The sequence below is a fragment of the Esox lucius genome, chromosome 12, assembly GCF_011004845.1.
Source record: "Esox lucius isolate fEsoLuc1 chromosome 12, fEsoLuc1.pri, whole genome shotgun sequence".
Taxonomy (NCBI): domain Eukaryota; kingdom Metazoa; phylum Chordata; class Actinopteri; order Esociformes; family Esocidae; genus Esox; species Esox lucius.
The window spans coordinates 36,286,705-36,302,359 of record NC_047580.1 but is presented as its reverse complement, the minus strand read 5'-3'; the positions used below and the strand labels follow the sequence as shown (position 1 = coordinate 36,302,359).

The following is a 15,655-nucleotide window of genomic DNA, read 5'->3' as shown; positions in this document are numbered from 1 at the left end:
GCTGGAGTGGTGCTCTTCTTTTATATAGGAACATTGACAGGAGTCTCACTCCTATAGCCTCATCATGAAATAGGGTGCAGGTCAGGCCGCAGGCTGTTAGTCAGGCTGCTAGCATAGTGGAGTCTGTCGATAGCATAGCCAGAGTAGTTAGTACAGCTTTACCTATTGCCACTGTGACTTGTTCCAGGCTGAGTAAAGTTAAACAAGGTAGTGCTAACAATAGCAACCTTATTAAGATAAAGCCTTCCTCCACCTCGGTCACAAATAAAAATGACTGTATCACCTCGCATCTCAAAATTGGACTCCTAAATGTTAGATCCCTTGCTCCAAAGGCAGTTGCAGTAAATGAATTAATCTCTGATCATGAACTAGAAGTTATTGGCTTGTGTGAAACATGGCTAAAGCCTGATGAATACACTGCCCTACACGAGGCCTCTCCTTCTGGCTATACTAGTGATCATATCCCTCGTGCACCCAAAAAAGGAAGGGGTGTTGCTAATATTTATGACAGTAAATATACATTTACTCTCAAACACATTATTGGTTTTCATTCTTTTGAAGTTTTACTCATGAAAGTTAACCAGGCTGATAAATCGTTTTACACAGCTAATATTTACAGGCCCCCCGGGCCATACACATTGTTCCTCAATGAGTTTCCAGAATTCTTGTCTAACCTTGTAGTCATGGCAGATAGTATTCTAATTTTTGGCGATTTCAATATTCATATAGAAAAGTCCAATGATCCTCTTTAAAAAGCATTTGAAGCCATAATTGACTCAATGGGTTTTATCCAACATGTCTCAGGTCCAACACACTGCCACAATCACACCTTAGATTTAGTCCTGTCACGAGAAATAGATATTGTAGATCTAATAATTTCTCAACAAAATCCTGGAATATCAGATCACTGTCTTATTATATTTACCATTAAAACAAGAAATCCACTTGCTCCGCAAACAATGAGTTTCAAAAGCTGTACTATAAATTTTCAGACTACAAATAAATGTATTAATATTCAAGCTTGTTCATCAATGACGGAGTAAATAAATCCGCAAATGATCAAATCGAGAATCTAAACTCAACACTGCGAAATACATTAGACACGGTTGCACCACTGAAGAAATACGCAACAAGAAACTTGCTCCCTGGTACACAGACAATACTAGAGCACTTAAGCAAGCCTCCAGAAAATTGGAGCGAAAGTGGCGCTCCACCAAGTTGGAAGTATTCAGACTAGTCTGGATAGACAGTACACTACAATACCGAAAAACACTCACGTCTGCTCGATCAGCTTATTTCTCCAACCTGATTGAGGTAAAAATAAACAATAAAAAATGTATCTTTGATACAATTGCAAAGTTAACAAAAAAAACTACGCTCAACAAGTGAAGTGGGTCTTCACTATAGCTGTAATGAATACATGAACTACTTTGATAAAAAGATCATCACCATTAGAAAACAAATAACTGACTCCTCCTTAAATAGTTATGGTCCTCAAAATCTCAGTTGTCCTGAGAATGTCCTGAACCTCCCTGACCAGGTGTCAATGGGGACACTTAAATTTTTTTATACCGTATCACTCGACACATTTACAAAATTTGTAATGAGTTCTAAACCCACAAACTGTCAGCTATACCCAATTCCAAAAAAATTACTTAAGGAGCTATTTCCTGTGCTAGGTCAGCCAATGTTGAACATAATAAATTGCTCCCTATCCTCCAGATGTGTAGCAAGCTCACAGAAAATAGCGGAAATTAAGGCTCTTCAAATAAAATCTGGATCCTGTCATATTAAACAATTATAGGCCAATATCAAACCTCCCATTCCTCTCAGAAATCATAGAAAAATGTGTTTCCCAACAGCTGAATGCCTTCCTGAAGACAAATAACATTTATGAAATGCTCCAGTCCGGTTTCAGACCCCATCATAGTACTGAGACAAATTACCTTCTAATGGCCTCAGACAAAGGTTCCGCATCCGTCCTGTTGCTTCTTGATCTTAGGGCTGCTTTTGACACTATTGATCAATCAATAAAATGTATTTATAAAGCCCTTTTTACAGCAGTTGTCACAAAGTGCTTTACAGAGACCCCTGGCCTTAAACCCCAAGGAGCAAACAACAGTAGTGCTGTATTTCAGTGGCTAGGAAAAACTCCCTAAGAAGGCCGAATTTTAGGAAGAAACCTAGAGAGGACCCAGGCTCAGAGGGGTGACCAGACCTCTTCTGGCTGTGCCGGGTGAGATATTAAGAGTCCAATTGGAATAATTTATAAATTTCTCTGGGCTAAATCCAGAGGCTATTTGATTTTAGACTAGGTCAGAAGTATGACCAGGTGGACAAGGACAGGGACAGCAACGGGGCCCCTAAACCAGGTACTCCGCAGGTGTGGACCAGGACCTCATCTCCTCCTAAAATTTAGAAATTGAGGAGACTGAGAAAAGTTAGAAAGTGCATTCCTCATTTCCACCAGCACAATAATATAGCAGCGTTACACCTTGGAACTGAGACGGGGGGGTCCGGCGACACTGTGGCCCTACCCGGGGGAGGCCCTGGACAGGGCCCAACAGGCAGGAAATCAATCCACCCACATTGCCAGGCATCAACCAAAGAGACACCCACCAACCGCAACACCCCTGAATGAGGGCCGAGTATTGCCAGCAGCGTACAGCCCAATTGCACACTATTGATCACTCCCTTCTCTAAGAGAGAGTGGAAACCCATATTGGGCTACGTGGACGTTCTAGCCTGGTTTAAATCGTAATTATCTGAAAGATATCAGTTCGTATGTGTGGATGGCATATCCTCTGACAAATCAAAGGTATGTTTTGAGGCTCAAATTCTCTGAAACGCTTTTGGAGACAGCTTATGGTAGAGAAATTAACATTCAATTCACGGGCAACAGCTCTGGTGGACATTCCTGCAGTCAGCATGCCAATTGCACGCTCCCTCAAAACGACATCTGGGGCATTGTACTGTGTGATGGAACTGCACATTTTAGAGTGGCCTTTTATTGTGGCCAGTCTAAGGCACACCTGTGCAATAATCATGCTGTCTAATCAAAATCTTGATATGCCACACCTGTGAGGTGGATGGATTATCACGGCAAAAGAAAAGTGCTTTTGTCAACAATATTTGAGAGAAATGGGCCTTTTGTGTACATAGAGAAAGTCTTAGATCTTTGAGTTCAGCTCATGATAAATGGGGGCAAAAACAAAAGTGTTGTGTTTATAATTTTGTTCAGTGCATAATAGTTGTATAACATTTAAACAAATGAATCGTCAACTATAATATCCTGATCGTGACAGCCCTAGCTGTGACGTTGCATAAGGTTGTCAAAACAACGCCATGGTGAATACGTGCCGTAATCAAAGCTAAAGGCGGTCCAAGGAAAGATTAGAGTGTGCAGCTTCTATTTGGGCAAGGCAGCGTACATAGTTATTTATTTGGAAGCTTCAGTTTGAGATTCAATGTTTTTGTCTTGGCAGGTAATGAAGGGTTAGACATTGGGCAGACTGGAATCATCGAAGGAATTATTACCCCAAAACGAGAGCTTTGTATTTCATTAATTAGTCCACTGACTCTTCAGTGTATCTGCAGAGTTGTGTTAGACACTTTTTATAAAAACACACAAACACAGACACATGCAGGTCCAGTTTGGATCTTACTTCTATCCATCCAATGGATTTCAGGAGGGGTGGAGCTCTGGGGGGGGTTGCAGTGGAGAACAACATGAGCCCCTTCATCTACCTTCAGACGAATCCTCTTCTGTTTTGGGAGGGTTGGGGTCACTGAAACAAGCACACACTTTGCCATCAACACCATCCCCTTCATCACCACCATCACTATCATCAACGCTATCATCACCAACATCACTATCATCATCATCACCATCACTTATCATCACCACCATCACTATCATAATCATCACCACCATCATCATCACCATCACTATCATCACCACCATCATTATCACCATCACTATCATCACCACCATCATTATCACCATCACTATCATCACCACCATCATTATCACCATCACTATCATCACCAACATCACTATCATCATTCCCATCACCACCACCAACACCTATCATCACCACCATCACTATCATCATCACAATCACTATCATCATCACCACCATCACTATCATTACCATCATTATCATCACCACCAATATTATCATCACAATCACTATCATCACCACTATCATCAATATCCTCAGTATCATAACCACCACTATCATCATCACCATCATCATTATCACCATCACCACCATCATCATCACTATCATCATCATCATCATCATCACAATCACTATCATCATCACCACCATCACTATCATCACCACCATCATCATCACCATCTTCACCACCATTATTATCATCACAATCACTATCATCACCACTATCATCAATATCACCACTATCATAACCACCAGTATCATCATCACCATCATCATTATCACCATCACTATCATCACCAACATCATCACTATCATCACTACCATTATTATCATCACCATCACCACCATCACTAACATCACCATCACAATCATCACCACCATCATCACCCTCACAATCTTTATCACCATCATCACCTACCATCAATATTATCACCATCATTATCACCATCACTATCATCAAACACACCATTATGATCATCACCACCATCACTATTATCACCACCCTCATCATCACCATCATTATCACCTCCATCACCTTCACAATCTTCATCACCATCCTCATTACCACATTATCATCATCATCCCCTTTATCACATCACCATCATCATCACCTTCACTATCTTCATCACCATCATTATCACCACCATCATCATCACCACCATCACCATCACCCTGACTATCTTCATCATCATATCTTTATTGTATGAGTTGTAAACAGTATGTTTGGGTGGCAGAAGGAGACTCACGTTCAGTGATGAGTCTAATGGTGTGTGTCATGGCGGTGCCCAGGTCGTTGTTGGCGTAGCAACGGTAGTTTCCTTGGTAACTACTGAGTGGCTTGTCATCATGCGGTGTGAAGGTTCCGGAACCCTCGTATTTCGTCTTCAACTCCAAACCGTCTCTTGTCCAGCGGAAACTGTGTGTGTTAGGAGGGACAGAACAACCAGAGGTGAACATCAAGTTCATTTGATAATTTCAACAGAGAAACACACACGTACACACACACACACACACACACAGAAACACACAAAGACACACAAAAACACACACACACACAGACGGACACAGAACCACAGACATAGACACAGACAGACACAGACAGACACAGACAGGTGAAGTACAGGGTACCTGGGTGTGGGGGTGCCAGTGGCCTCGCAGGGCAGAGTCACATCATCCAATGAGAAGGCAGTTAGGGACTTAGGCAGTTCTGTCAGTACAGGAGGCTGCAGCACTGAACACATCATGTAATATAAATAAACATATATACAGCTCATATACATACAGCTCATATACACACAGCTCATATACACATAGCTCATATACATACAGCTCATATACATACAGCTCATATACATACAGCTCATATACATACAGCTCATACACATACATCCCATACACATACAGCTCATATATATACAGCTCATATATATACAGCTCATTTACATGCATCTCATATACATGCAGCTCAAATACATACAGCTCATATACATACAGCTCATATACATGCAGCTCATATACATACAGCTCATATACATACAGCTCATATACATGCAGCTCATATACATACAGCTCATATACATACAGCTCATATATATACTTTTCATATATAAACAGCTCAAATACAGCCAAAAAATTAAGAGACCACTGCAAATTGAACGCTTTTGTTCCTCACTCAAATCTTTTCTTTCCAACATTTTTGAAAAGGAAAGAAAAAGGTGCAGTGGTCTTCCAGAGCTGTATATTTATTTACATGTATATGTTTGTCATGTCTAGACTATGTATTACTTTTTCTTATTATTATAAAAAGTAGTAGTATTAAACAACTCACACAGCACATTACTAAACACAATACAGAACAACAAACATGAAGAGGAATAACTTACTGTTCTGTACTTTATCTATTAGTCCATGGAGATGTAGCAGACAAACAGACAAAATGTTAATAAGACAGCAAGCTAAATTATGTCTGTATGAAGAAAGAGAAAGATGTGTTTTAAAGTCTGTGTTGTTTCTGACATTAGACTGAAACAGATACAGACAAGAGAAGGATGACAGATAGAAAAACAGAGCAGAGTATATATACAACTCTGTTTCCAAAAAAGTTGGGATGCTGCATAAAACACAAATTAAAACAGAATGCAATTAATTACCCCTACATTTACTTGAAAGTAGTACAAAGACAACACTTCAAATGTTGAAACTGAGGATTCTTGGTTTTAGGAAAACTACATTCCCATTTGGAATTTTATGCCAGCAACACATGCTGGGACAGGGTCATGTTACCACAGTGCTGCATCATCTCTTCTTTTAACAAAACTGGGAGACTTTGGGAACTGAGGAGACCAGTTGCTGTAGTTTTGAAAGTGAAATGTTTTCCCAGTCTTGCTTGATACTGGATTTCAGCTGCTCGGCAGTTCAGGGTCTCCTTTGTAATATTTTTTGTTTCAAAATGCACGAAATACTGTCTTCACAGACAATGGTTTTCGGAAGTGTTCCTGAGCCCATTTCCAGTACAGAATCGTGTCTGTTTTTAATGCAGTGATGTCCAGTACAGAATCGTGTCTGTTTTTAATGCAGTGATGTCCAGTACAGAATCGTGTCTGTTTTTAATGCAGTGATGTCCACTACAGAATCGTGTCTGTTTTTAATGCAGTGATGTCCAGTACAGAATCATGTCTGTTTTTAATGCAGTGTTATTCAGTACAGAATCGTGTCTGTTTTTAATGCAGTGATTTCCACTACAGAATCGTGTCTGTTTTTAATGCAGTGATGTCCACTACAGAATCGTGTCTGTTTTTAATGCAGTGATGTCCAGTACAGAATCGTGTCTGTTTTTAATGCAATGATGTCCACTACAGAATCATGTCTGTTGTTAACGCAGTGATGTCCACTACAGAATCGTGTCTGTTGTTAACGCAGTGATGTCCACTACAGAATCAAGTCTGTTGTTAACGCAGTGATGTCCACTACAGAATTGTGTCTGTTGTTAACGCAGTGATGTCCACTACAGAATCGTGTCTGTTGTTAACGCAGTGATGTCCACTACAGAATCATGTCTGTTTTCAATGCAGTGATGTCCACTACAGAATCGTGTCTGTTGTTAACGCAGTGATTTCCACTACAGAATCGTGTCTGTTTTCAATGCAGTGCCGCCTCAGGGCCCGAAGATCACGCCCATCTATTACTGCTTTTCGGCCTTGTCCCTTGTGTACAGAGATTTCTTTTAATGAAATGATGTACAGTAGATGATGAAATCCCCAAACTCTTTGCAATTTTACTTTGAGAAACAGTATTCTTAAATTGTTGCATTATTTGCCCGCAAAGTTTTTCACAGAGTGGTGAACCCCTCTCCATCTTTACTTCTGAAAGACTCATCCTCTCTGGAATGATCTTTTAATACCCAATCATCTTACTGATCTGTTGCCAATTAACCTAATCAGTTGTGAAATGTTCCATCATGTTTTCTTTTAGCATTACACAACCTTTCCAGTTTTTTGTGCCCAATGTCCCAGCTTTTATGAACTATGTTGCTGGCATCATATTCTAAGTGGACATATTTTTTTAAAGAAACTATAACATTTCTCCGTTTTAACATCTGATACATCTGACTTGGTACTATTTCCTATTGAATATAGTGTTTAAATGATTTTCTCACATAATGGCATTTGGTTTCTCATTACATTTTACACAGTGTCCCAACCTTTTTGAAAACAGTGTTGTAGAAACAGAAGTGCATTAGGAATGATGATTAATAAATGGTTTAAAAGGTCCTTTGTTAAACACATTTTAATTCAGTAATGATTAATAAATGATGAATAAACTGTTAGCTAATTCATTATAGATCATGTATTATGTGTTACTATTGTATTTGTATTACCTGTTACCGAAGGTGGGATGGAGGCAGAAATCAGAGATTGTTGTAGAACATGTCAGTAGTTGAACGATGAATCACACAAGACAGGAGGTTTTGAAATAATTGTTGTTTTGCTAATGTTATCAATATCATTCCCCATTAACAGAAACAGTCAGGGTTGGGAGCTCTGGAGTTCATTCGAAAGGACAATGTTTAACCGAGAAATCAAACTTGATGTGTGTTTGTATATTACACAATTATTTTAAGCTAATTACTCAAATCTGGTTGAACCAGATACTTTCTCTATAAGTACACTGCTTAAAAAGGTTAATTGAACACCTAAATCACACATTGGGTCTCGATGAACTAAATATATTAAAGATCTGAATCTTTACAGTACATTATGTAATTCGTTAACAAAATGACGTAAAACAACGGTCAACGGAAACCAAAATCACCAACCGACTGAGGCCTGGATTCAAACTTGAGTGAATTTCATCAAGGCAACACATAATGTGACTCTGTAGTGTGTATGGCCCCCATGTGTCTATATGGACTCCCAACAATGTCTGGGCCTGCTCCTGATGAGAGGGTGGATGGTGTCCTGGGGGATCTCCTCTCAGACCTGGATCAGGGCATCAGTAAGCTCCTGGACAGTCTGTGGCGCTACTTGGAAGTGTTGGATGCACCGATACATAACGTCCCAGAGGTTCTCAACTGGATTAATGCCTGAGAACGAATGTGAGGGCCAGTCAATGGCATCAATGCCTTCATCATCCAGGAACTGTCTACACACTCTGGCTACTTGAGGCCAGGCATTGTCCTGCACCTGACGATGGGTCTGAGGATTTCACCCCGGTACCTAACAACAGTCAGGGTACTGTTGGCTAACACGTGGAGGTCTGTGCGACCCTCCAAGGATATGCCTCCCCAGACCATCACTGACCCACCGCCAAACCGGTCATGCTGGATGATGTTGCAGGCATCATAACGTTCACCACAGCATCTCCAGACTCTTTCACGTCTGTCACATGTACTCAGTGTGAATCTGCTCTCATCTGCGAAGAATACGGGGCGCCAGTGGTGGACCTGCCAATTCTGGTGCTCTCTGTTGAATGCCAATCGAGCTGTACGGTGCTGAGCTGTGAGCACAGGTCCCACTAGAGGATGTCAGGCCCTCATGCCACCCTCATGGAGTCTGTTTCTGACAGTTTAGTCAGGATAACATGCACACCAGTTGCCTGCTGGAACTCATTTTGTAGGGCTCTGGCAGTGGTCCTCCTGTTCCTCCTCACACAAAGGAGCAGATACCGGTCCTTCTACTGGGTTGGTGCCCTTCTACAGCCCTGTCCAGCTCTCCTTGTGTAACGACCCGCCTCCTGGTATCTGCTCCATGCTCTTGAGACTGTACTGGGAGACACAGCAAACCTTCTTGCGGCCGCACATATGGATGTGCCATCCTGGAGGAGCTGGACTACCTGTGCAACCTGAATGGGCTGCAGGTACCGCCTCATGCTACCAGTAGTGACAAGGACACTAGCAAAACCCAAAACTAAAGCAGAATCTGTCAGGAAGGATTAGCAGAGAACAACTGTCTCTGCCCACCACCTGCCAAACCATTCTCTTTTTGGTGGTTGTCTTGATGTTGCCTCTCCAGTGCACCAGGGTTTACTTTCATTTGCAAAACAGGTGACACTGATTCACATTTGCTTATGCTTCCTAAGTGGACAGAGTGATATTCCTGAAGTTAAAATGACATGGTGTTTTACTGTGAAAAACCTTGGTGTTAACAGCATCTTCATGTATCAGGATCAGTTTCCATTAACAAGGTTGTTAACATTTGCAAAACATTTACACAACTAAACCTTAAAAAAGTCATTTCACAACATCCTGTCTTGTGTAACTAACCATTAAGTTCTACAATGTACTTAGACAATAATGTGCATTAGGAATGATGATTAATAAATGGTTTAAAAGGTCCTTTGTTAAATATATTTTGAATTAAGTAATGATTAATAAATGATGAATAAACTGTTAGCTAATTCATTATAGATCATGTATTATGTGTTATTATTGTGTTTTTATTACCTGTTACCGAAGGTGGGGTGGAGGCAGAAATCAGAGATTGTTGTTATTCCGACTAACAGCCCCCCCCCTTACACACCCTGTCCAACCCCACTTATCCCCACTTCCACCCCTTCACCCCCACCTTCACCCCCACCTTCACCCCCACCTTCCTTTGTCCTTCCTTCTCTCTGTTAGTTGCACCCAGACTTCAAGGTTAGCCATTGAAGGTCAGATCTGTTTCCTTCGACCTCAGCTCGTCTCACCCCTGCCCCCCTCTGCTAGTCTCACCCCTCCCCCCCTCTGCTCGTCTCAACCCCCCCGCTCGTATCACCCCCCCGCTCGTCTCACCCCTCCCCCTCTCTGCAGTTAGTTCAGAGTTCTGACCCCTGAACTAACCTCTAGTAGTGAGTTCTAATGTGTTAATGTGATTTGCTGAGTATGTGTGTGTGTGTATGTGAGTGTGTGTGTGTGTGTGAGTGAGTGAGTGTGTGTATGAGTGTCTGTGTGTGTGTGTTTGTTGTCTGTCTGTGTGTGTGTGTGTGTCTGTGTGAGTTTTTTTGCCTGTATGTGTGAGTGTGTGTCTGTGTGTGTGTGTGTGTGTGAGAGAGAGTGTGTGTGTGTGAGGGTGTGTGTGTGTCCACATGTAGATACTTACAGTTCTTGGGGATGCTGATGGCCCCAAGACAAGATGAGGAAAGGAACAGGAGGAGGAGAAGAGGGGGCCGGGCAGGGGGGCTTCTGCCCCTCTGATGCTGGTCAACACACATCTCTTACTCTCCCATCAACTCACACAACCCTCAACCACAGGAACACACACCCAGGACTCCTGCTCTCACCCTCTGATGCGTTTTTCAAGCTGACAGAGGTGTGTGTGTGTGTGTGTTGACGTGTCTGTCAGTGTGTCACTGTCTGCCGGCTGTCAATCTGCACGGGAGAAAAGAGACAGATGGAAATACAGAGATGGATAGAGAGAGGGAAATAGAGAGATGGATAGAGAGAGGGAAATAGAGAGGGAAAGAAAAGAAGACAGAGATTAGAGGTAGAGGACAAATGAGTGAGGAGAGAAAGCAGGAGAGAGCATTAATTAATGAATGCCTTTATTCGGTAGAGAGCTGTTTCCCCTTTTTATTTAGAAACACAAGGTTGTTGGTGCTTCTCTTTTCGAGGTGGTACTGGTGTAAAGTAATATTCAGTATTCATGTAAAGTCATATTTATGTGATGTTATATTTAGTACATGATTTTAAGGTAGATTTGGTACTGAGGTAAAATGATATACTGCTGATGTAAAGTTATATTTATTACTGATATAAATAAAAAGTTGTTTCTTATGTATAGTTCTATTCAGTGTTGAGGTAAAGATATATTCAGTGTTGAGGTAAAGATATATTCAGTGTTGAGGTAAAGATATATTCACTTATATTCACTTATATTTCACTTGGGCATCTATAATGTAGCAACCAGTAATACAGAGACAGAGACAGTTAAATGACTTGTGACAGTGTTAGAACTTCATTTAGAACCCCAGTAAACCATTACTTAGAACCATGGAAAACCATCATTTTGGACTACTGAAAACCAGTATTTAGAACCGCTGAAAACCAATATTTAGAACCACTGTAAATTAACTATCATTTAGAACCATCATTTTGAACCACTGAAAACCATCATTTTTAACCACTGTAAACCATTATTTTTAACCACTGTAAACCACCATTTAGAACTACTGTAAACCACCATTTAGAACCACTGAAAACCACCATTTAGAACTACTGTAAACCACCATTTAGAACCACTGTAAATCATCATTGAGAACCACTGTAAACCATTATTTGGAACCACTGTAAATCATCATTTTTAACCACTGGAAACCACCATTTAGAACCACTGGAAACCACCATTTAGAACCACTGGAAACCACCATTTAGAACCACTGGAAACCACCATTTAGAACCACTGGAAACCACCATTTAGAACCACTGGAAACCACCATTTAGAACCATTGTATACCATCATTCAGAAGCACTCAAAACCAGACAGAAGGCCTGCGGGCTAAGCCCCCCCCCCCTCCATGAGGAAGAGTGACAGCTGGCTAAAGGCAGCCCCCACCCAGACCCTATAATTACCCTTTCACACACACGTGCGTACACACACACAGATGCGTACACACTCACACATACACACACACAGACGCATATACACACACTTGCAAATGCGGACCAACACTGTGACCCCAACCTTCTCCTCTATTGTATTCACAACCCCCACACTCACTTTGCTATTGTTGTTAAACACCCCCAGAACGCCCCCCCCACACACACACATTCAGACCTACACACACACCTGACACAGGAATCCCATGTTCCTAATTCCTAACCCTAAACCAGGTTTTTAAGTTCCCACATGAATAGAAAGAAAAGTGTTTTTGTGTGAGATTGTGTGTGTGATTGTTTGTGTGATTGTGTGTGTAATTGTGTGTGTGATGATGTATTGTTTGTGTGATTGTGTGTGTGATTATGTGTGTAATTTGTTTGATTATGTATTGTTTGTGTGATTGTGTGTGTGATTATGTGTGTGATTGTGTGTGTGAATATGTATTGTTTTTGTGATTGTGTGTGTGATTAAGTGCGTGATTTTAAGTGTAATTGTATGTGTGATTGTGTGTGTGATTGTACGTGTGATTGTGTGTGATTATGTATGTGATTATACGTGTAATTGTGTGTGTGATTGTGTGTGTGATTGTGTGTGTGATTGTGTATTGTTTGTGTGATTGTGTGTGTGATTATGTATTGTGTGTGTGATTGTGTATTGTGTGTGTGATTGTGTGTGTGATTATGTATTGTTTGTGTGATAATGTACGTAATTATGTATTGTTTGTGTGATTATGTGCGTGATTATGTATTGTTTGTGTGATTGTGTGTGTGATTATGCATTTTTTGTGTGATTATGTGCGTGATTATGTATTGTTTGTGTGATTATGTGCGTGATAATGTATTGTGTGTGTGAATATGTGCAGGATTATGTATTGTTTGTGTGATTGTGTGCGTGATAATGTATTGTTTGTGTGATTATGTGCGTGATTATGTATTGTTTGTGTGATTGTGTGTGTGACAGACATAGGAAATGGAACATAGAAAGACAGAAATAAAAAGGAAATTAAAGGAGAGAAAGAAAAGGGGAGTAACAGAGGAAAGGAACGACAACACAACGACCAAGGTTGGGTTACACTGACATCCTCTAGAGGAACTACATCAGCACCTACATCCCCACCTACACCACCACCTACATCACCACCTACATCCCCACCTACACCACCACCTACATCCCCACCTACATCAGCACCTACATCTCCACCTACACCACCACCTACATCACCACCTACATCAACCTCTACATCCCCACCTACATCCCCACCTACATCAGCACCTACATCCCCACCTACACCACCACCTACATCACCACCTACATCAACCTCTACATCCCCACCTACATCCCCACCGACATCCTCACCTACATCACCACCTACATCCCCACCTACACCATTACCTACATCCCCACCTACAGCACCAGCTACATCACCACCTACATCAACCTCTACATCCCCACCTACAACCCCACCTACATCACCAACTACATCACCACCTACATCCCCTACTACAGCCCCACCTACATCCCCAATCCCCACCTACACCATCACCTACACCACCACCTACATCTCCACTTACAGCCCCACCTACATCCCCACAAACACCACCACCTACATCCCCACCAACACCACCACCTACATCCCCACCAACACCACCACCTACATCCCCACCTACATATGTATGTGTGTGTTTTACGTGTCTGTGGTCAGTAGGTTAACATTGGGGTCAGGGTAGTAAGGTTAAGGGTTAATGTTTGAGGCCACATGGAGAATCAGAAACACATGTGTGTGGAGTAGATAAGGAGGTGTGTCCAGAAATTCTTGCTATTTAAATATTCATGACCTCCAGCTGTGCTGCTCAGTAAAAATGGAGGGGGGACTATCTGTCACACACAAACACCATACACACACACAGACCACACACACACACACACACACACATGCACACACACACACACACACACACATGCACACACACACACACACACATGCACACACATGCACACAGCAGACAGAAGGAATGCACCAACATGAATATCCATCCTTCCTTGGAGAACAGTAGATGTAGACAGATATTTTTTGGTTTCTGATTAGGTTGTTTTAGTCTCGGTAATAGGGGCCTGTTTTGTTTGGCCGGCCCACAGGGATTCACACCAGCTGCTGTTCAAGCCTGTCCCTCATTAGATGATTGGTAGCCAAGCTGGGCCGTCCATAATGTCTGATTCCCTGGCTGGGAACCCACTCTATGTGTAAATTATGAATGTTACTCCACTGAGTAGTTAATGGTGGCTGTTACTCCACTGAGTAGTGAACAATGAATGTTACTCCACTGAGTAGTGAATGATGACGGTTACTCCACTGAGCATTTATCATTAGGTTAAGGGTTAGTAGTTAAGGGTTATGGGATATGAGTTAGGGTGTATAGGTTAGGGTTAGTAGTTAAGGGTTAGTAGTTAGGGTTATGGGTTGATAGTTAGGTGCTAGGTTAGAGGTTATGGGTTAGAGGATCGAGTGTATTTTTATGGACCACTTCTATTGTCTGAGGATCTGAATATGGTGCTGGTTTAAGAAGCTGTTGTGTGTGTGTTTGTGGGGGGGGGGCAGGTGGAACAGCCCTCTGAGGATTGAGGAGGAGTGGAGCAGATAGTGGGTGACAGAGCGAGAAATTAACTCATTGATAGATACCAACCTGAGAGGAAATAACAGGAAGTGTGGATAAGAGATTAAAGAGGTAGAGATGGAGAGGGGGGAGGAGGAGAGGAGGAGAGGAAGACAGGAGGAGAGGAGGAGAGGAGATGGGGAAAGAGAGAGACTGTATTTCCCAGACTGTCTGTCTCTCTCTGGTCACCGTCTGACCTAAATTCACCTAAATAAATTATTCATGCTTTAAATTTACAACTTTCTTACACAGACGTGTAATGCATGTAAAGGCTCTTTGTGTGTGTGTAGAGTGTCAGAATGATACGATGTGTGTGTGTATGTGTCAGAGTGATACGATGTGTGTGTGTGTGTGTGTAGATCTCAGTCCTGATGTGTCCTCTCCACTCAAAGCTCATGAATATGTAATTGAACTGTCATTTCAATAAAGCACGCTATCTTACATGTCTTTGTTTGGGTGTGTGTGTGTGTGTCCACACGTGTGCGTGTGTCCATGTGCGTGTTTGAGTGTGTGTGTGTCCACACGCGTGTGTGTGCATGTGTGTTTGTCCACTTGTGTGTGGTCTTGTTGTTAATAAAGGATTAGTAATGGCAATTAATGATGTCACTGTGATGAAGTCACTATCAGATGATGTCACTTCTATAGCGTGACACATGCATACACACACACACACACATCCACCTCAGCTGTGTTTCCGTAGCGACAGGACTCTAACGACACAATGATTCCCTGTGGACCTCTGAGATGA

At 41.8% G+C, this 15,655-nt stretch overlaps 1 protein-coding gene across 5 annotated transcripts in view; it reads right to left on the bottom strand.

Annotated features, from left to right (window-relative positions):
• Window positions 1-15,655, bottom strand: part of LOC105013516 (neural cell adhesion molecule L1.1) — a 69,886-nt gene that overhangs the window by 44,632 nt on the left and 9,599 nt on the right. For 3 of the 5 annotated variants that reach the window (XM_013136221.4, XM_034296018.1, XM_034296019.1), the window contains exons 2-6: window positions 10,760-11,028; window positions 6,068-6,082; window positions 5,313-5,415; window positions 4,931-5,100; window positions 3,666-3,788 (exon numbers count right to left, since the gene is read on the bottom strand). In XM_013136221.4, coding sequence (XP_012991675.3) covers window positions 3,666-3,788; window positions 4,931-5,100; window positions 5,313-5,415; window positions 6,068-6,082; window positions 10,760-10,871 — 523 coding nt within the window. In that variant the 5' untranslated portion in view covers window positions 10,872-11,028. Of the gene's footprint in view, window positions 1-3,665; window positions 3,789-4,930; window positions 5,101-5,312; window positions 5,416-6,067; window positions 6,083-8,061; window positions 8,273-10,759; window positions 11,029-15,655 lie in introns of those variants that run through there. The other 2 variants (XM_034296021.1, XM_034296020.1) reach the window with 2 other exon arrangements.